Source organism: Rana temporaria, chromosome 12 (genome assembly GCF_905171775.1).
Source record: "Rana temporaria chromosome 12, aRanTem1.1, whole genome shotgun sequence".
Classification (NCBI taxonomy): Eukaryota; Metazoa; Chordata; class Amphibia; order Anura; family Ranidae; genus Rana; species Rana temporaria.
The window spans coordinates 146,440,330-146,461,659 of record NC_053500.1 but is presented as its reverse complement, the minus strand read 5'-3'; the positions used below and the strand labels follow the sequence as shown (position 1 = coordinate 146,461,659).

The window sequence follows — 21,330 nt, the reverse complement described above, 5'->3', positions numbered from 1 at the left end:
GTGTGTGTGTGTGTGGTATATCTCACAAAAGTAAGTTCACCCCTCAGATTTGTGTCAATCTTTTCATGTGACAACACTGAAGAAATGACACTTTGTATCTACAATGTTGTGTAGTGAGTGTACAGCTTGTATAACAAATAACTCAACACATAGCCATTCATGTCTAAACCGCTGGCAACAAAAGTCAGGACACCCCCCTAGGTGTAAATGTCCAAATTGGGCACAATTGGCCATTTCAATAGCCCTCAATGGGCTTCCCTAAGCGCAAAGCACAGGGGGGGGGGGGGGGGGGGGCTTGAATGCTCCACCTGGTGTGATTGAGCCCCTAACAACGTTTCTTAGGCCCCTTTTACACTGGGCGGATCAGTAATGATCCCCGCTGAGCCGGCGGATGACAGGGCGGTCCCCGCACACTGTGCAGGGACCGCCCTGTCTTTTCTCCGCTCTCCCCTATGGGGGGGATCGGATGAACACGGACCGTCTGTCTATGTTCACTCGCTACAATCCGCCAGACGGATGGAAAAGTAAGTTTTTTTCCTCCGTCACACTTTGGCGGATCGGATGTCAGCGGGCATGTCACCGCTGACATCCGCGGCTCCATAGAGGAGCACGGAGCGCCCGTTCAGGTCCGCATGAAAAACTGGCAGGCGGATCTGAACGGGCCGCCCGTGTGAAAGACACAAAAGTTAACGTTTTGACTCCGATAAATTCTAAATTATTATTAAATTCTAAAGAAAATTGAACAGATGTTCTTAAAGCGGAGGTTCCGCAGATTTTTTTATTTTTTTTTGAAAGCCAGAAGACACAAATACGGCAGCTGCTGACTTTAAAAAAAAAAAAAAATGGACACTTACCTGTCCGGCGCGCCTGCGATGTCGGCAGACAAGGCTCAGCTATCGCTCGGTCCTTGGCGGCTTTGCGGCTTCACTTCCTGATTCCCTCACTGAGAATGGCGGCGGAAGCAGCCGAGGACTGAGCGATTGCTCAGCCTCGTCTGCCGACATCGCAGGCGCGCCGGACAGGTAAGTGTCCATTGCGGCTTCACTGCCTTGCGGCCTCACTGCCCGATTTCCCTACTGCGCATGCGCGAGGATCGCGGCATTCCGTCACTGGTCCCCGCACTCTCCTGGGAAGAGTGTTTCCCGGAAGACAGCTGGGGTTGACGTAACAAGGCTGGATTCCCCGCGGGGATCAGAACCCTGAAAGGTGCCAAATGTGACACCGGAGGGGGGGAGGGATCCAAAAAGCGAAGGTTCACTTTTTGTGTGGACCTCCTCTCTTTAAACGGTTCTGGGGGGGGGGGTGAAAGTTTGGAACCCCAGAACTCTTTGGCCAACTGAGACAGGAAGTCCTTCTTTCTTTTAGCTGACGTATTCCTTCAGGGAGGACTGACCCATTTATATGAGGAGCTGCTGGCCAATCCCTGGGGGGCTGTTCTGGGACAGTCAGCCTATGACAGGTTCTCTTTGGCCCGCTCTCTCTCTCTCTCGCTGTGCGGTGAATGAGGAGTCGGTATTTTTGTACCGGAGTGACTTCTCACGGTCCCCTCCTCCCAACTGCTGGAGGACAAACTCTCCTCACTACAAATATTTGTTGTCAAGGTCTCGGGAACAACAAGATGACGAGGAGGAGGAGAGAGCAAATGTTTTGAAAGTGTGACCATTATTATTTTTCCTCCCTTTTTTTTTTTTTTTTTTTCTGGTTCCATTTCCAGGGGGGATTTTGATTACAATCAAGTCGATTTGAAAGAGGGACTTCAGTCTACTCACATAATCTGTAATAAAAACATCTTTGCCATTCTGAAGCTTCCCTCCAACCACTCTGCATATTGTTTTATATAGACTGTGAGTCTGTACTTGCCAAATAGGCTGCAGAAAATCTCCCTCCACTGAGTCTGGCTGTGGCATTTTAACTCTGGGCAGCTGAAGCTGCTGCCTGTTAATTTCCCGGATTTACAGAGGCACACCTGCAGCTCTCATTGGCCCTTTTATGACTCACCCCCCTCGCCCTTCCTGGCAAACTCTCACCAGAGTGAGAGAAAGCTGTGCATGATGAAGGGTCGGTGTTTGGGGGGGGTCAGAGGGAAGGGTCGGTGTTGGGGTTCAGAGGGAGGGGTCAGTGTTTGCAGGGGTCAGAGGGAAGGGTCAGTGTTGGGGGGGGGGGGGGTTTAGAGGGAGGGGTCAGTGTTAAGGATTACCGGGGAGGGGTTGTACTGGGGTTACAGGGACGGCTAATGTTCTAGGGAAGGGTATGTGTTTGGGGGGGCGGGGGGTTAGAGGGAAGGGTCGGTGTTTGGGGGGGTCTCGGAGGGAAGAGTCTGTGTTTGGGGGGTCTCGGAGGGAAGGGTCAGTGTTTGGGGGGGTCTCGGAGGGAAGGGTCGGTGTATGGGTGGGAGTCTCGGAGGGAAGGGTCGGTGTTTGGGGGGGAGTCTTGGAGGGAAGGGTCAGTGTTTGGGGGGGGGGAGTCTCGGAGGGAAGGGTCGGTGTTTGGGGGGGAGTCTTGGAGGGAAGGGTCTGTGTTTGGGGGGGAGTCTCAGAGGGAAGGGTCGGTGTTTGGGGGGGGAGTCTCGGAAGGAAGCGTCAGTGTTTTGGGGGGGAGTCTCGGAGGGAAGGGTCAGTGTTTGGGGGGGGGGAGTCTCGGAGGGAAGGGTCGGTGTTTGGGGGGTCTCGGAGGGAAAGGTTGGTGTTTGGGGGGATCTTGGAGGGAAGTGTTTGGGGGGGGCGTTTAGAGGGAGGGGTCAGTGTTGAGGATTATCGGGGAGGGGTTGCACTGGGGTTACAGGGAGGGTTGATGTTCTAGGGAGGGTTGGTGTTGGGGGATTACAGGAAAGTGGGGGGGATTGTAGGAGGTGTTGGTGTTAGTTTTTCTGGGATGGTAGGTGATGGGGGGGGGGGGGGGGAGATTAGAGGAAAGGGGTCGGTGTTGGGGTTGCAGGGAATTTCAGTGCTCGGGATGGTTCATATAATTTAATTTTTGTATTGATTTTTTTTTTTTGTTATGTCTCATTTGCTTGTATGTGTCTTCTTCTTTTTTTTTTTTTTTTTTTTTTTTTTCTCTTCTCTTAATTCCTAAATGTGCAGAGTGTTTTATTCTCGGGTTAAAGTCCTACAAATGTCCTTCATTATGTGAATGAGGTGCGATGCTCTGCAGCAGAGATTTGTCCCCAGGGGTCGGGTTACTCTCCTCACACCTGTGAGTCACGATTGTCGATCCTTTGCGGGTTGTCGCCTATTCTCTGTATAAATAATGCAGTGAGAATGCGACGTCCTGCCGGTAAATGTCTCTGGGAGACGCTCCCGGGAGGATCCACCCTACACACCTAAATCATGACTGGTGTCACCGGGACAGGAAGTGAGAGGAAATCCCCTCAATGGTGGCACATCCTCAATACGTCTTAGGGTTAGAGTTCCTTTCATTGCTGTCTGTGTCCCATTGGAGAGATTTCCAGCCAGGAAGTGGCTGAAAGAGGCTGGAGGAGATCAGCAGGGGGCGGGTTCGATGGGGGAAAACAAACACTGAGAACAATGATACTTTGTGTCCACAGGAAAGTAGATGATCCCATTTGGGGCTTATATGTGTCACTTCTTTTCAGGAATGCAGCAAAAAGAAGAAGAAAGAAGAGGGCGAGAACGCTGAGCTTCTGGAAACGACGTCGGGGGTGGGGGACGAGGTGAGGAGACGTCTTATCAGACCTTCAATGTGTCAGACGGGAGCCCGGCGGCGGGTCACACACCCACCCTGCGCGCCTTATCTGTGCCAGCAGCCTGCTGCCCTCCGCCCGTCTCTAATGGGGCTGAGAAAAGACTTTCAGCAGTCTGCATTTCACTGTCTGTCTGCCACCCGGGGCCACCAATAGAAACTACGGGGCCCCGTACAGCACCCCCCCCCCCGGGGGCTCCCCAATACTCCAACCCCCTCATCTCTCACTACTCTCTCTGTACCCCCATTGCACCTCACTCTGTGTCCCCCATTAATCTTCCTGCATCCCTATTGCACCCCCCTGTATCCTCTGCGCCCCCCTGTATCCTCTGCGCCCCCCTGTATCCTCTGCGCCCCCCTGTATCCTCTGCGCCCCCCTGTATCCTCTGCGCCCCCCTGTATCCTCTGCGCCCCCCTGTATCCTCTGCGCCCCCCTGTATCCTCTGCGCCCCCCTGTATCCTCTGCGCCCCCCTGTATCCTCTGCGCCCCCCTGTATCCTCTGCGCCCCCCTGTATCCTCTGCGCCCCCCTGTATCCTCTGCGCCCCCCCTGTATCCTCTGCGCCCCCCTGTATCCTCTGCGCCCCCCTGTATCCTCTGCGCCCCCCTGTATCCTCTATATCCCCCGACCCTCTGCTCCCCCCTGTATCCTCTATACCCCGACCCTCTACACCCCCTGTATCCTCTATACCCCGACCCTCTGCGCCCCCCCGTATCCTCTATACCCTGACCCTCTGCGCCCCCCCCGTATCCTCTATACCCCGACCCTCTGCTCCCCCTGTATCCTCTATACCCCGACCCTCTGCGCCCCCCCGTATCCTCTATACCCCGACCCTCTGCGCCCCCTGTATCCTCTATACCCTGACCCTCTGCGCCCCCCCGTATCCTCTATACCCTGACCCTCTGCGCCCCCCGTATTCTCTATACCCTGACCCTCTGCGCCCCCCCGTATCCTCTATACCCCGACCCTCTGCGCCCCCTCCTGTATCCTCTATACCCTGACCCTCTGCGCCCCCCCTGTATCCTCTATACCCCGACCTTCTGCGCCCCTCTGTATCCTCTATACCACGACCCTCTCTGCGCCCCCCTGTATCCTCTGTACCCCCATTGCACCTCACTCTGTGTCCCCCATTAATCTTCCTGCATCCCTATTGCGCCCCCCTGTATCCTCTGCGCCCCCCTGTATCCTCTGCGCCCCCCTGTATCCTCTGCGCCCCCCTGTATCCTCTGCGCCCCCCCTGTATCCTCTGCGCCCCCCCTGTATCCTCTGCGCCCCCCTGTATCCTCTGCGCCCCCCTGTATCCTCTGCGCCCCCCTGTATCCTCTGCGCCCCCCTGTATCCTCTGCGCCCCCCTGTATCCTCTGCGCCCCCCTGTATCCTCTATATCCCCCGACCCTCTGCTCCCCCTGTATCCTCTATACCCCGACCCTCTGTGCCCTCCTGTATCCTTTACACTCCAACCCTCTGCACCTCCTGTATCCTCTATACCCCGACCTTCTGCACCCCCAGTATCCTCTGTAATGCAACCCCAGCTAGTCGCTCTGTACCCCCTGCACTCTGTATCCCCTTCTACTTCTCGATTTGCACCCCCATTACACCTCTTTAGCCCTTGACACACTTTGCTCCCCTGCCGGTCATATCTGGGAATCCTCACCTAGGAAGGGATGCGGCCACCAAGCTTCTTGCTGAGGTTGTCATGGTGGCATAATAATAATATATCTTAATACTGAACATAATTTAAAAATGTATTTAAATGTAAACCCAATCAGTAAAAATCTCATTCCTTAATATCTTACTGTCATTAAGTAATTTTCAAACTTTTTTTTAAATCTTCAGCTTTCATTAAAAAAAATCCCTGGTGATCCTGCCATGAAGGTCCTTGGTTCGGGTACTTCCTGTCATTGGGTGACAACACTTTGTCCCTGTCTCCCAATTGTCCTCCTGCGTTGTCACCCTATTACAAGCGCCCCCTAGTGTTGCTTACACAGTGGCAGTGCAGTCATGCCCTTGATCTGATGCTTTCTACTTCTAGCTGCATTTAGTTCCTCCAAGCTGATCACTTTTATCCAACTCTGCAGACTTTACCTTTTTTTTCATTTATTTTTTATTTTTATTCTCTTCCTAGAAAAGTGAATTCCACCGTCTCGCCGACGCTCGCATCTTCCTGAGCGATTGTCTGGCTTGCGGCAACTGCGTGACGTCCGAGGAAGGCGCCCGCATTTCTGCGCAAAACCAGAAGGAGCTCTTCAACGTCCTCAATCTCAACAAGGTACGGCGGGTTGCTGGCGGTGGGGAGATGGAACGCGGTCCTCAGTTGCGCCAATTATTTATTTATTATTTTATTATTATTTTTTCAGAAATGCGACTCTTCGCTCCACAGGTTGGTAGTGGCCTCCGTGAGTCCGCAGTCCGTGCCTTACTTCGCTGTGAAGTTCCGTCTGTCCGTCTGCGAGGCGGCTAGGAAGCTCTCCGGGTTTCTGAAAAGTTTAGGTGAGATGTTGGCGCCAATGAGCCCGACGCGGTACAGATGGCACAACACAAAGCCATTGCATGTCCAACAGTTATGCATTTTCCAAGATATTTTTTATTATATATTTATACATACATACTTTATTTTTATTTTTTTTTTGTTATTAAAAGTATACATTTTTTAGAATATTTTTTTTTTTTAGGTATTATTATTATTAATTTTATTTGTATTTGTTTTTTGCTATTTGTGTCCCATCGGGGAAATTTACCTTCACTTCCTGTCCCATAGCCAAACAGGAAGTGAAAGAAAATTAAGGGAATTCCTTGGGGACCCCTGGGTCACCAGAACTAGTGTCCCCCCCCCCCCCCCAGATTTCTTCTCTACTCCTGTAATAGGACAAATTGGAGGGGGGGGGGGACTCCCTAATGGGGTGTCCCTCCTCCTCCTCCTCCTCCTTCAGGAGCTGGGCCTGCACAGGCCATAATTGGACACTCTGCTGGCATACAAGGAGGTGTATAGCATCTCCCGCATCGCTCTGTTTCCTGTAAGTCTGATACAACAAAGTGCCGATACCACCATATCTGAGAGGAACGCGATGGCTCTACTGCACAGCAGCCCCTCTGCCCCGCCCCCCAGCAAAATCTCTACTATCTGTGCTCCTATTAAAACTTTCGTTTTCCAGAAGAGCGAGCGCTCCAGGAGGTAGCATGCACCTTGTAATGCAAATTTAAATAAAAATAAAGAAAACAAATACATAGGTTTTTCTCTTCTCTGGTGTTCTTTAAGTTGGTGACAGGTTCTCTTTAAAGGGGGACTCTTCCATTGATTATACTGTATGCTTGATTGCTGTGTATTAATAATAATAATAATAATAATAATAATAATAATAATAATAATAATATAGAGGATTTATATAGTGCCAGCTGTTTACGCAGAGCTTTACAATATATAAAGGGAGACAATACAATAAAATACAAGAGGGTTAGGAGGGCGCTGATCATAAGAGCTTACAATCTAATAGGGTGGGGGTGTAATATCTGACGCTCTATTCTCTTTCCCCCCCATCAGGCGTCCATCATGTTTTCGACACGACGATCGCGGCAGACTTCAGCATCCTGGAGACGCAGAAAGATTTCGTCCAGCGGTTCCGGCGGCAGACGCAAGACGAGCGCGCCTTCCCCATGTTTGCCTCCGCCTGTCCCGGTAAGGAAGACGATCGGACGATCGATCTGATAGTTGGGACTTTTGGTGTGACGGGTTGGAGGAAATGTTAGCTGTGGCCACTTCCAGCTTCTTTTAAAGGGTCTTTCCACTTTCAGATCCCTTCACTCTACGGGCCTGGACTCCCCTTACTGCAGTGCTTCTCAAATAGTGGGGCGCGCCCCCCAGGGGGGGCCCGAGGCTCCATAAAGGGGGGGCTCGTTCCTGACGGCGGCGATCGCGCCATTTAGTATCCGCTTCTGTCCCCAGCCTCCTCCGCTAGTTAGAGGAGCGGACGGCGGGACATTTTTGAACTGGGGGACGGGACCAGAGAGGTAGCAGCCTGTCATGTTGGACGGCAGGTGATTGGCTGCTAGGAGGCGGTCCTAGCAGCCAATCACCAGTTCGCCAAAAAGTCTCCCCGCCCCGCCCAGTGCTGCTGCGGCTTCACTTGACGAATGTCCCGCCTCCTGCTCTCCGCGCTGAAAAGTTACAGGTAGGAGTGGAGAGGGGGGAAGGGAGGAAAAATATTTGGAAATGTTAAGGACGAGGAGTGGGGGCTGTGCTGTGGGGGGGAAAAGGGGGGTTATGTGATGGGGGAAACTGTGTGCAGGATATGTGATGGGGGTCATGTAAAGGGGGCAATACTTTGTGGGGGGGGGGTATGTAAAGGGGGCAATACTTTGTGGGGGGGGTATGTGATGGGGGCAATACTGTGTGGGGGGGATATGTGATGGGGCAATACTGTGTGTGGGGGGGATATGTGAAGAAGGGCAATACTGTGTGGGGGGGATATGTGAAGAAGGGCAATACTGTGTGTGGGGGGATATGTGAAGAAGGGCAATACTGTGTGTGGGGGGGATATGTGATGGGGCAATACTGTGTGTGTGTGGGGGGGGGTATGTGAAGAAGGGCAATACTGTGTGTGGGGGATATGTGAAGAAGGGCAATACTGTGTGGGGGGGGGGATATGTGAAGAAGGGCAATACTGTGTGTGGGGGGGGATATGTGAAGAAGGGCAATACTGTGTGGGGGGGGATATGTGAAGAAGGGCAATACTGTGGGGGGGGGGATATGTGAAGAAGGGCAATACTGTGTGTGGGGGGGGATATGTGAAGAAGGGCAATACTGTGTGGGGGGGATATGTGAAGAAGGGCAATACTGTGTGGGGGGGGATATGTGAAGAAGGGCAATACTGTGTGTGGGGGGGGATATGTGATGGGGCATTACTGTGTGGGGGGATATGTGATGGGGCAATACTGTGTGGGGGGGATATGTGATGGGGCATTACTGTGTGGGGGGATATGTGATGGGGCAATACTGTGTGGGGGGATATGTGATGGGGCATTACTGTGTGGGGGGATATGTGAAGAAGGGCAATACTGTGTGGGGGGGATATGTGAAGAAGGGAAATACTGTGTGTGGGGGGATATGTGATGGGGCAATACTGTGTGTGGGGGGATATGTGATGGGGCAATACTGTGTGTGGGGGGATATGTGATGGGGCATTACTGTGTGGGGGGATATGTGATGGGGCATTACTGTGTGGGGGGATATGTGATGGGGCAATACTGTGTGGGGGGATATGTGATGGGGCATTACTGTGTGGGGGGATATGTGAAGAAGGGCAATACTGTGTGGGGGGGATATGTGAAGAAGGGAAATACTGTGTGTGGGGGGATATGTGATGGGGCAATACTGTGTGTGGGGGGATATGTGATGGGGGGATATGTGAAGAAGGGCATTACTGTGTGGGGGGATATGTGAAGAAGGGCAATACTGTGTGTGTGGGGGGATATGTGAAGAAGGGAAATGCTGTGTGTGGGGGATATGTGAAGAAGGGCAATACTGTGTGGGGGGATATGTGATGGGGCAATACTGTGTGGGGGGATATGTGAAGAAGGGCATTACTGTGTGGGGGGGATATGTGAAGAAGGGCAATACTGTGTGGGGGGATATGTGGATACAGTGTTATGCAGAGGTGTACTTATAACAATTTTATAGACCAATAATACTATTTACAGTCGCGCAAAATGTTTTCTTCTTCCTAGGGGGGGGGGGCATGACAGAAAATAATTGAGAAGCACGGCCTTACTGTAACTTTTTGCTGACTCACTTCTCTTATGTGCCGCCCCTCCCCCCTCCTTCTGCAGAGCTTCATTGTACATTCCTCTCCAAGTCAGAAGGATTTTATGTCTGTCACCCTCGCTCAGCACATTCCACAGCCAGTGCAGGAACCCTACGTTGTAAGCCTGATTTCATATTTGGTGCTGGTGAGGTGTGCAGGGAATGATGGATGTATCTAAAGCAAAATCATTTTTTCTTTTTTTTGCATAACCACTTGACTGAGTATCTTTTCTGATACTATTTGTTTAAAAAAAAAAAAAACACCTTTTTATTTTCTAGGACCTTAGCTTTTAAAAAAGAAAGAAATATATTCATAAAAAAAAAAAAAGGTGTGTGATAAACAAAAAAATTAGTGTTGGAAAAGGCCTCCTGGTGTTCGGCTGGTTGATTTGGGGGCCTCCTGACTGGTTGATTGGGGGGGCCTCCTGGTGGCTGGCTGGTTGATTGGGGGGGGGGGGGGCTCCTGGTGGCTGGCTGGTTGATTTGGGGGGGCCTCCTGGTTGATTGGGGCCTCCTGGTGGCTGGCTGGTTGATTGGGGGTGGGGGCCTCCTGGTGGCTGGCTGGTTGATTTGGGGGCCTCCTGGTGGCTGGCTGGTTGATTGGGGGGGGGGGGGGGTCTCCTGGTGAGACAGAAGATCCTGGTAAAGATGTGGAAGGCGGCTTGTAAAAGCAATCCAGCGTCTAGTTAACTGCTAGGATTGCTGTTACGAGAGAGCCGACCATCAGCATTAAAAAAATGCCAGGGTGGGGGGCCAGGGACAGTCAGGCTTAGGAGGAAGGAGCTAGATGATGCTGGACGACACCCAGCCAGGAAATGAGGCGGGGCTCTGTAGGACTTGCGGCTGCGTCTAATGCACATTATGAGAAGCTCGCAGTGTGCGGTGAAATCGGAGGATCACGTTTCAGTCCTGGAGAGGAGCCGGTACAACCGTGCGAGCCTGAAGGGGGAGGGCGGAGTTCGGATTTAATGACCTCCCTTCTCTGGCATTGAATCTCGGTGATGACAAAATATTTATTGGAAATGTTTTGCCAAAGCTGTGTGAAGGTCGAAGTCCAGATAAGGGACGAGGTTTACCGGGAAGAGCCGTGACGCCGGCGTTGTATTGGCCAAATGGGGGTGGGGGGGGGGGGGGGGGGGGGGGGGCGAAGCTCCAGAATAGAAGAGGATTTGCCGTGTCGGCGCTTCTCGTCTCTCCCGTCGTGGCTTTTGCCTATCCAGCAGTGGAGGGGTTAATATCTCTGTGCCACATCTGGTGACGCCACCTGTTGATCACATTGCGGCGGCTCCTTTGCGACCCCCCCCAAAAGGAAAATAATTACCCCCCCCCCCCCCTAGCACAACGCCTTAAATAACTAAAATGTCCTAGTATACCCTCCCCTCCCCCCACCCACACACACAATCTCCCCTCCTAACACAAATCCCCCAAAGATCACCACTTTTAGCAAACAACCCCCCCCCTAATCTCCTTGTGGTGCCCCCCTACTTCACATGAAACCACAGTGCCCAGGGCAGCCACCCCCTTGTCCCAGGCCCTGCCCCCGCAGCCAACCGACAACACAGCTGGCAAGGAGATGGGTGTCAGCTGTCAAACGCCGCCTCCTTTCTCCATCTCCAAGCACTCGCCCGCTTGTTTGAAACCTTTCAGCTGACAGGTGCGTTTTTGGGAAAAAAACGTCCGTCGCCTTGCTGGCCGCCCCCATATGGTCGTCCGATAACGCATCTAGCGAGGAGACGGCTGCTTCTCTCCAAACACGCACTTGTCAGCTGAAATGTTCCAAACAAGCGGGCGAGTGCTTGTAGAGAGAAGTGTCATCTGTCAAGCTCCGCCTCCTATCTCCTTGCTGGCTGAGTTGTCGGAGGGGGGGGGGGGGGGGGGGCTCCCTGTCTGCCTGCACAGCATCCAGGAAGACGGGACAAAATGCTACCTGTACCCGAATCCTCGGGGAGAAAGAATAACAATCAAAGCTGGACTTCCTTTCCTCTAAAATCCAATAATAACGAGCGATGTGTGTTTTTTTTTTTTAGAAGGTAGGTGAAAGGTGAAGCGGCATAAAAACATTGCGCAATGGCCCCGCCTCCTTTGTTTTTCCGGTGAGTCAGAACAGTAAATACCGAGAAGTGAAAGTGCCGATGTGACCTGAAAATCTGCTTTGTGTTCGGCTAAAAATAAACGCCGAGCGATCGCTGAGCAAACCGTGACGCAGCAAAATCCTGAGAGAGACGCCGATCACTCCGCTAATGAGATACAGAACTCCGAGCGTTTCCGAGAATGAGAGGACAAGCGGCACCTCTTCTGGGAAGGTTTAGAAGACCTGGTTCGCAAGTCTCCACTCTAATTCATCCCTAAGATGTTTTATCAGGTCGAGGTCAGGACTCTGTGCAGGCCAGTCAAGTTCCCCCACCCCAAACTCTCTCATCCATGTCTACTCTTTTGCAAGTTTACCCTCCATGTTTTATCCCTTCAAAGACCCGGCAAGCGGCACAAAGAAATACCGTCTGAGCCGCACAAATGGCTCTCGGCGCCGCCCCCCCCCCCCCCTACTGTAGTCATAAAAAAAAAACGGGCCCTTTACGAATTTAAGAATGTCGTTTTTACTAATATTGACTGCAGCGCCGCCCCCTCTGGCTCTGGCAAATAACATGCATACATCGCATTGCAGGAATGTATGTTATTGTTGCCAGCTGCCGCTGGTCTATTCAGACGGCCGGATGTTGAGTGCCGGCTACCTGAATAATGGCAGCTGGTTGGCTGTACGGAATAGCCTATCAGAGCCAGCGGCTTTCCGAGTACAGCCCTCGTCTCCCGGATGTATTATCCTCAGAGCGTACAGGGGGGTGCGTCCCTTGGATAAGACTGACGGTCGTCTCAGCCAATCAGGTTCGCCGATTCTGGTTATCGGTAACCTGATTGGCTGAAGCGTCATCGAGGGCGGGAGAGGACATCGAGGGACGTGAAAGCAGAAAGGTAAGTGCATTTTACAGGGCACAGCGGCGACAATGGCCACAGCGGCATCAATTAAAGGGCACAGTGGCATCAATTAATCTGCACAGTGGCAACAATGGGCACAGTGGCGACAATTGAGGGGCACAGTGACTGCATTTGATGGCATGGCACAGTGGTGCGAATTGATGGCACAGTGGCTGTGTTGGTGACAATTGAGGGGCACAGTGGCTGTGTTTGATGGCATGGCACAGTGGTGCGAATTGATGGCACAGTGGCTGTGTTGGTGACAATTGAGGGGCACAGTGGCTGTGTTTGATGGCATGGCACAGTGGTGCGAATTGATGGCACAGTGGCTGTGTTGGTGACAATTGAGGGGCACAGTGGCTGTGTTTGATGGCATGGCACAGTGACATGTGTTTGATGGCATGGCACAGTGGTGCGAATTGATGGCGTAGTGACTGCATTTGATGGCATGGCACAGTGGTGACAATTGATGGCACAGTGGCTGCGTTTGATGGCACTGTGGCTGCATTTGATGGGCACAGTGAGGCTGCAATTTTTTATTTTTTTGCGCCCCCCCCCCCCCCCCCCCCCCCCAAAAAAAAATTTGAGCACCAGCTGCCACTGGTTGTTGCGATAGGACAGTAAGTGTTGGGTAATAGGGAGGAGTTCTGTCTTCATAACATATTGTGGAGGTGTTCTACAGTCCAGAGAGAGCTGGGGATAATGTAATTGATAACAGTCGGCACAGATTTCTGGCAGAATCAACTGTCACAAAGCGCTTATCAATAGTATATTAAAAGGCTAAAAGAGAAAAATATGGCTTTGTTTATAAACCAATCCATATCGGCCTGTGTTCACACTTCACCGTTCATTTTTCATGCAATTTTTCACGTGTTCATGATGTGCAAAGTGCGTTGTTAACCGCGCCCCAAACTCTCGCTCTCCCTTTTTTTTTTTTTTTTTTTTCTCTCTTAAAGCGGATCTCCACTCTAAAGTGGAGTCCCGCTGATCGGAACCCTCCCCCCCTCCGGTGTCACATTTGACACCTTTCAGGGGGGAGGGGGGTGCAGATACCTGTCTACAGACAGGTATCTGCACCCACTTCCGGCCCTACGATACGGGCAAAGGACGGGTTTTTTCTCCGCTTCCCGTCCGTCCCCCGTTGTATGCTGGGAACACTCGGCTCCCAGCACACAGCGGGAGCCAATCGGCGGGCGCAGCGCGACTCGCGCATGCACCGTAGGGAACCGGGCAGTGAAGCCGGAGCGCTTCACTTCCTGGTTCCCTCACCGTGGATGGAGGGGGGAGCAGCAGGGTGACGAGCGATCGGCTCGTCATCTGCTGCGATCGGCGCTGGACTCCAGGACAGGTAAGTGTCCTTATATTAAAAGTCAGCAGCTGCAGTATTTGTAGCTGCTGGCTTTTAATATATTTGTTTAGTGGCACATCCGCTTTAAAGTTTAGCAAACACAAAATCAATCACTGTTTGAGACGGACCGTTCGCCACTATCGTACAACTATCTATATATTCTAGCTATGGGTTACAGCCCTGTTTTTTTATGCACATTAGAGAATTGGAGAGACGAGGTGTTTGTGTGTGTGTGGTTGTGTATAGTGTGTGTGTGTGTGTGTGTTGTGTGTGGTTTTTATAAAAAAAAAAAAAATATGTAACCTTTTTTCTTTATTTTTCTGTCTCCTCAGGGTGGGTCCAGTACGCGGAGCGGGTCCTGGGTGACTCGGTGACGCCTCACATCTGCACGGCAAAGTCTCCTCAGCAGATCATGGGATCGCTGGTGAAGGGATACTTCGCCTCTCACAAGGTCAGTCCGGCCGTCGCCGTGTCCTCCCCTCCCCCTTCTTCCCTTTTTTTTTTTTTTTTTAGTAATTTTACATCTGTCAACACATTTAATGAAGGTTCTGTTGAGAACACAAAGCTCATTCTTTCTCTCCGGTCCTCCCCAGAACCTGGCCCCTGACAAGATCTTCCACCTTGCTGTGGCCCCGTGCTACGACAGGAAGATGGAAGCCCTCCGGGAGGACTATTACACCGAGCTGTACAACTGCCGTGACGTGGACTGCGTGGTGACGTCAGGTGAGGGTTCGGAGCATCCATTCGATAGAACGGAGTACAAAGCACACAGTGGTGGAGTGTTCGTTGGCTAAGTTTAGGTTTAAGCTGGTAAAATGTTGGCATTGGCCTTCAAGACTGCCAGCTTCAGTCGTCATGGTGGTTTGGGGCTCCAAATGCCAGTTGAGGGACCCTAGAAAGGTGCTACACTGCCAATTGGGGCTCCGCATCATGCTGCAGTGCTAGTTGGGGGGGGGGGGGCAAAATGGGGCTTGACCAACGCTGACTGCAATACATGTTATACTTGTATTTACTTATCAGGTTTGTCACTATTCAGTTATGTAGCGATGTACCTTGTTTCATTTATTGTCTAAAATTTGGTATTCCAATTTTTTGGTCCTGGCAGCTGTACATCCCATTATCACTGTGGGAATTTTCACTTTGACACTTATCTAGCGCAGTGTTTTTCCTTGTTTTTGTTTTTGATTTTATTTTTTCTATTTGCAATGAATGTCAGTTGGTTCCCCCTGAAGATGCCGAAGCACTGGTCGTCACCCTCCTTGAAGGGCCACATGGTTGGTTAAGGCACAAATCCAGGTGCTGCAGTGCCAGTTGGGCTCTTCTATAAAGGAGCCCAGCAAAGTTTGGGGCCCTCAAAGTGCCACTGTACTAGTTAGGGCCCCCCAAATAACTATGGCCCCCCCGTGCTGGTTGTAGCACCTGAAAGATGGTTTGGCACCCTCAAGGTTCTGTGGCACTGCTTGGGGCTCACCATAAAAGTGCTGCAAAGTGGGTCATCCTTCCCACCCCCACCTTAGGTGGCACACAACCATTGGGGCCCAATCTCAAGGTGCCACCAGTTCCAGTTGGGGGCCCCTTCAAGGTGACACAGCACCCTAGGTGACACCTTAAGTCCTGCAGCACTTATTGAGGGCCCCTTTAAGGTGGCACAGTGCAGATTGGTTTCCTCTCGAGGTGCCACAGTTCCAGTAAGAGCCCTCTTTAAGGTGACACAGCACCTTAATAATTGCCCTACCGCAGGGGTCTCCATACTTTTCAAGCAGAGGGCCAGTTTACGTTCTTTCAGACTTCAGGGGGGCCGGATTCCGACCAGTCAGGGTAGAAAATGCCCCAGGGGCCGAGTATCGGTGAGAATAAACGTGGACCCAGTGTTGGTGGGCAGTAGGAGGAGGAATAGTGCTCCATCCTTGCTATTGGTCTAAGAAGTGTTGTCTCATTCTTGGTGCCATTGGGAGGAATAGTGCCTCATATCGTTGGGAGCCAAACTGCCCCAAGGGCCGGATAAAGGCTAGTAAAGGGCCCCTGCCCTACAGGATTGATTAAGAATTCTGAAACTTAGGGTGCTGCAGCATTAGTTGGTGGGGAGGGAGAGGGGTCCTCCCTCAGGGTGCTCCAGCGCAGGTTGGGGTCATCCCTCACAGTGACGCAGTACCTTAGGAAACCCCCCTAGGGTGTTGCAGTGCTTGTTCCCCCCCCCCCTCCCCTTTAAGGTGTTGCAGCACCAGTTGGAACCCTCTGTCAAGGTATTGCAGTGCAGGTTGGGGGTCCCTCCTCAAGGTGCTGCAGCACTGGTTGGGGGGCCACAGCTGAATGAATGTTGCAGTTCCATATAAGACAACTGTCCTCTCCTGAACTGCATCTGACGTGCCGTCTGCTTTATATTCCAGGGGAGGTGATGCAGATCATGGAGCAGAGGAACATTTCCATCAAAGAGATTGAAGAGTCTCCTCTGGAGAACATGTGAGTGATTTTTGTGTTGCTGCCAGAAGAAAATTCCTGATGGTCACCCGGGGCCACAAGACGCATTCTTCTGACGCTGTTGTGGGTTTTTCTATATGTGGCAATGCCTGAAACTAGAAATCCCAGCAGGAGGCCGTTCCAACCGGAACCCCCAACGCCAGCGGCTTCTGCCGAATTTTACTTCTGTGTTGGTTGTGTCTTTTTAATTGGTCCCAAATAAATCGTAAGGACCCCAAAAAAACAAATATTGTGATGTTAGGAGTTTGTTACATTTTTAAATTCCCCTGGGGGGAAACCAATGTTCCGTGTGTTTGTTTGTGTGTGTGTGTGTGTGTGTGTGTGTGTGTGTGTGTGTGTTTTTTTTTATTTTTTTTTATTTTTTTTTTTTTTTTATATTATATAATTCTTCCCTTTTTTATAACAACCATTCATTATTTCCTGTAGCTTGTTCTCCATTCCTGAGCTTTTTTTTCTCCTTCTTCTTTTCCCCACCGTGAGAGTTTCATCAGATGATTGGGATTTGTACCATGTGACTAGTCAGCGGTTTACTCCCATGTGATATCGCCTTCCCTCTCCTGATTCTTATTTATTTTTTTATAAAAAAAAATTCACAGCTTCGGAGGGACGTGCTGTGCGTTTGTGCGCCACGAAGGCACCGGCTCCGACGGGTACCTCGCACACCTCTTCCGCCACGCCGCCAAGGAATTGTTTGGTACAGACATCCAGGAGATTACGTATAAAACGCTAAAGTGAGTTCTGGGTGAAGCTGATGAATTTTTTTCGATTTTATAAAAAGAAGTTCTCATTTCCAAAGGATAAATAAATTGTAATTTTAAAGTCCCCCCCTTTTTGTGTGTTTGCACAGGAACAAAGACTTCCAGGAAGTGTGCCTCGAAAAAGACGGCGAGACTGTGCTGCGTTTTGCTGCTGCCTACGGCTTCCGAAACATCCAGAACATGGTGCTGAAACTGCGCAAAGGGAAGTTCCACTATCACTTCGTGGAGGTCCTGGCCTGCCCCGGAGGTAGGTGGTTTGAGGAGCATTTTTTGCTGCGTCACTTACGGAGGCAGCCATTGTATAGTTTGGTGTTGGGGGGGGGGGGGCGGTGTTTCAGAAAAAAATGGGTCAACAGGCTCATCGACATTGGAAGTCTCCCGTGTTTTCATCATGGCCGGGAGGTGGGTACGCCAAGCGTTCTGTGCGGCCATTGGCTTCTGGTGGGACCTGATGCTGGGCAGAGTAAAGATCGGAAAGGTCTGAATCTGAAGCCTGTCTTTGTGAGATTGCTCAGAAGAGCACGTGGAGCTTTTAGGTTCGACGCGTTTCTGCCTGTCACGTGTAGAGCAGCGTTTTAATTTTCAGTTGGCTGCACTACATGCCGGAAACGTGGAAAAGAAATCTGACTTTCTCCAAAAATGTAATATTACATAAGACTAATAAAGGATTTTTAATACAGAAATGTTGGCTTAGTGAGAAGTCTGTATGTACTCAATACTTGGTCGGAGCTCCTTTTGCATGAATTCCGGCATCAATGCGGCGTGGCATGGAGGTGATCAGCTTGGGGCACTGCTGAGGTGTTATGGAAGTCCAGGTTGCTCTGATAGCGGCCTTCATCTCCTCTGCATTGTTGGGTCTGGTGTCTCATCTTCCTCCGCAGATTCTCTATGGGGTTTAGGTCAGGCCAGTTTGCTGGCCAATCAAGCACAGTGATCCCATGATCATGTGACCAGGTATTGGTAGTTTTGGCAGTGTGGGAGGTGCCAAGTCCTGCTGGAAAATGAAATCCGCATCTCCATAAAGCTGGTCAGCAGAGGGAAGCACAAAGTGCTCTAGAATTTCCTGCTAGAGGGCTGCGCTGACTTTGGACCTGATGAAACGCAGTGGACCAACACCAGCAGATGACATGGCTCCCCAAATCATAAGAATGTGGAAAATTTTGGAGTGGAGAGGCACAGAATACAAGTTGCATGAGGTCCAATGTGGGGTTTATAAAGTCGGTGATGGTTTGGGGAGCCGTGTAATCTGCTGGTGTTGGTCCACTGCGTTTCATCAAGTCCAAAGTCAGCGCAGCCCTCAACCAGGAAATTCTAGAGCACTTCATGCTTCCTTCTGCTGACCATCTTTATGGAGATGCCGATTTCACTTTCCAGCAGGACTTCAACACTGCCAAATCTACCAATACCTGGTCACATGATCATGGGATCACTGTGCTTGATTGGCCAGCATACTCGCCCAACCCAAACCCCATAGAGAAACTGTGGGGGTATTGTCAAGAGGAAGATGAGACACCAGACCCAACAAGCAAAGCAACCAGGACTTCCATAACACCTCAGCAGTTCCACAGGGTGATCTCCTCCATGCCACACCACATTGATGACGTAATTCATGCAAAGGGAGCTCCGACCAAGTATTGAGTGCGTCCTATACCTACTTTTCACTAAGCCAACATCCGAGTCACGGCACCAAATTAGTCTTTATTAGTCTTGTGTAGTAATCACATTTTACAGAGATTCTGAATTTTGGGTTTTCACTTGCTGTAAGCCATAATCCTCAAAATTAAAAGATTGAAATGCTTAAAATTTTATTTTTTATTCCTGAAATTAACTTTATTTTTTTTTATTTTTATGAGCTGTACCTGTAATTTTTATCTGGTATTTAAATAACTTGTTTTTTTTTTTTTGTTTTTTTTTTACTCCTCCTCTTCCACCCCTAGGCTGCCTGAACGGAAAAGGCCAAGCGCACACGGTGGACGGGAAACCGGAGCGGGCGGTGTTCCAGGAGATGGAAGCCTTGTACACCCGAGTCCCGGTGCAGAGCCCGCAGGAGAACCCGCACATACAGGAGCTTTACACTACCTGGCTGGAGGGCGCAGAGTCGCAGAAATCCAGGGAAATGCTACACACCAAATTCGTACCCACAGCCCAGAACACCGCACGGGTGGACATGAAATGGTGAGGCCTGCGGACTCGTGCTGCTTCTATGCAATGGGCTGGGTGGATGCTGCCGGCAACCAGCACGTCCTCTGCCCCCCCTCCCCCGAACAGGAGACAAAATGGCTGATGCTGCGCCTTGGGGAGGAGGTGCCCCCTGGATGAAATCGGATGAACCCGTTGGCTCAGACTTGTTATAGGTTTAAATTGCTGACTGATCTTCCTTCCTCTTCTTCCCCCCCTTTTTTTTTTTTTGGTGTGCCATTCTTGGACCAGTTCTAAGCATTTTAGCCTTGTCTGACTTGCAGCGAAACTCCCAACCCTTTGCTGCTCGGTCAGCCTTGTGGCGCCAAAAGGTTTCCTTTGCAGTGCATGTTTATCGTCTCATTTATACATAAGGCATTTATTTTTCCCTCAGCCGTTGCTTCCAACCCTCGAACCCAACCTTCCTGCCATCTTGGGGGAAGCTTCAGACCTTGGTGGACAAAGGGTCTTCACCATTTCCGACACTGCCTAGCGGGTTTCAAGAGGCCCCCCCCCTTTTTTTTTTTTTATTATATCTCAAAACCAATTTTATTTTTAGTAGGATAGAGTTGGGGGGGAAAGGTTGGTTTTTGGGTTAATTTTTTTTTCTTCACTTCCTGTCCAGTAGACACAACAGGAAGTGAGAAGAAATCTGCCCAAATGGTGGGCTTTAAAATTCTGGCTTACCCATTACTTTCTGCCCTGGTGACACCAATACAAAATAGAGATGGGGCATAGATGGCATTAATAACCTGACGGGGGTACTAACCCTTGCACATTACATCCGTATTTTCGGCTGTAGATACTCTTTTTCAGATCAATTCGATGCGATTTTAATTTTTGTAGACGGGCATGGGAAACACAAATATAGTCTTCCATCCTAAAGTGCCCCATTTCCTTGTTTACCTTCTGTTTTTGGTATGGGTGCTTGCTGGGCTAAGGCTGATTGTCAAGGGCCAACCAAGGCAGCCAATAGATCAGGGGTCTCCAAACTTTCTAAACAAAGGGCCAGTTTACTGTCCTTCAGACTATCCAGGGGCCGGACTGTGGCCATTGGGAGTAGAAATTGTTTATCCCCTCCCCAGTACATTCTTCATCGTTGGTGTCAGTTGGAGGAATAGCGCCCCATCATTGGTGTCAGTGGGAGGAATAGTGTTCCATCATTGGTGTCAGTGGGAGGAATAGCGCCCCATCATTGGTGTCAGTGGGAGGAATAGCGCCCCATCATTGGTGTCAGTGGGAGGAATAGTGCCCCATCATTGGTGTCAGTGGGAGGAATAGCGCCCCATCATTGGTGTCAGTGGGAGGAATAGCGCCCCATCATTGGTGTCAGTGGGAGGAATAGCGCCCCATCATTGGTGTCAGTGGGAGGAATAGCGCCCCATCATTGGTGTCAGTGGGAGGAATAGTGCCCCATCATTGGTGTCAGTGGGAGGAATAGTGTCCCATCATTGGTGTCAGTGGGAGGAATAGCGCCCCATCATTGGTGTCAGTGAGAGGAATAGTGTCCTATCATTGGTGTCAGTGGGAGGAATAGCGCCCCATCATTGGTGTCAGTGTGAGGGGGGGGGGGGAAGAATCAATGTGCTTGATCAAGGCAGGCAAAGAGCCGCATCCAGCCACTGGGCTGTAGTTTGGAGACCACTGCAATAGATGTTGCTGACTTCAGTGGCCAAATAAAGCTGCACATGAGTCGCTCTATATTTCAAGCGGTTGCCTTATGGCACAATGTGCCTCAGGTTGACATGGAGCTGGTGGTTAACCAGTCACAGCCCCAGATGTCATCAAAGTAAATCTATCTCAGTAAGGTGGACAGGGGGCATCAAAGTGGTCTGAACTCATCAAGGTGGACAGGATCATTGAGCTGGAAAGGGGTCATCAAAATAGATAGAACTCTGTAAGGTGGACAGGGGGTCACGTAGGTGGACGGATGGAAGGGTTCTTTGATGACCAGGCTTTAACGGGCACCACTGTGGCCGGAACAACCCACCACGACTGAAGGCTTTCATCCTTGGATTCCATGTTTGGCCATCTTCAGCCAAAATTTTAAGAGAACCTCTTATGGTGCTTTGCTTCCTCCTATTATTTCTTGTGTCATAGTT

At 50.8% G+C, this 21,330-nt stretch overlaps 1 protein-coding gene across 1 annotated transcript; it reads left to right on the top strand.

Annotated features, from left to right (window-relative positions):
• Nucleotides 1-3,592: 3,592 nt before the first annotated feature.
• NARF (nuclear prelamin A recognition factor) lies at nt 3,593-19,770 on the top strand (the record flags this gene model as incomplete). Its single annotated transcript, XM_040331141.1, is given in 10 exon segments — nt 3,593-3,670; nt 5,825-5,968; nt 6,057-6,189; nt 7,238-7,372; nt 14,147-14,265; nt 14,408-14,537; nt 16,202-16,274; nt 16,889-17,023; nt 17,140-17,297; nt 18,988-19,770. Coding segments are annotated over 10 exon segments (1,347 nt in total), but the record flags the coding sequence as incomplete, so codon positions are not given.
• Between the last annotated feature and the right edge of the window lie 1,560 nt (nt 19,771-21,330).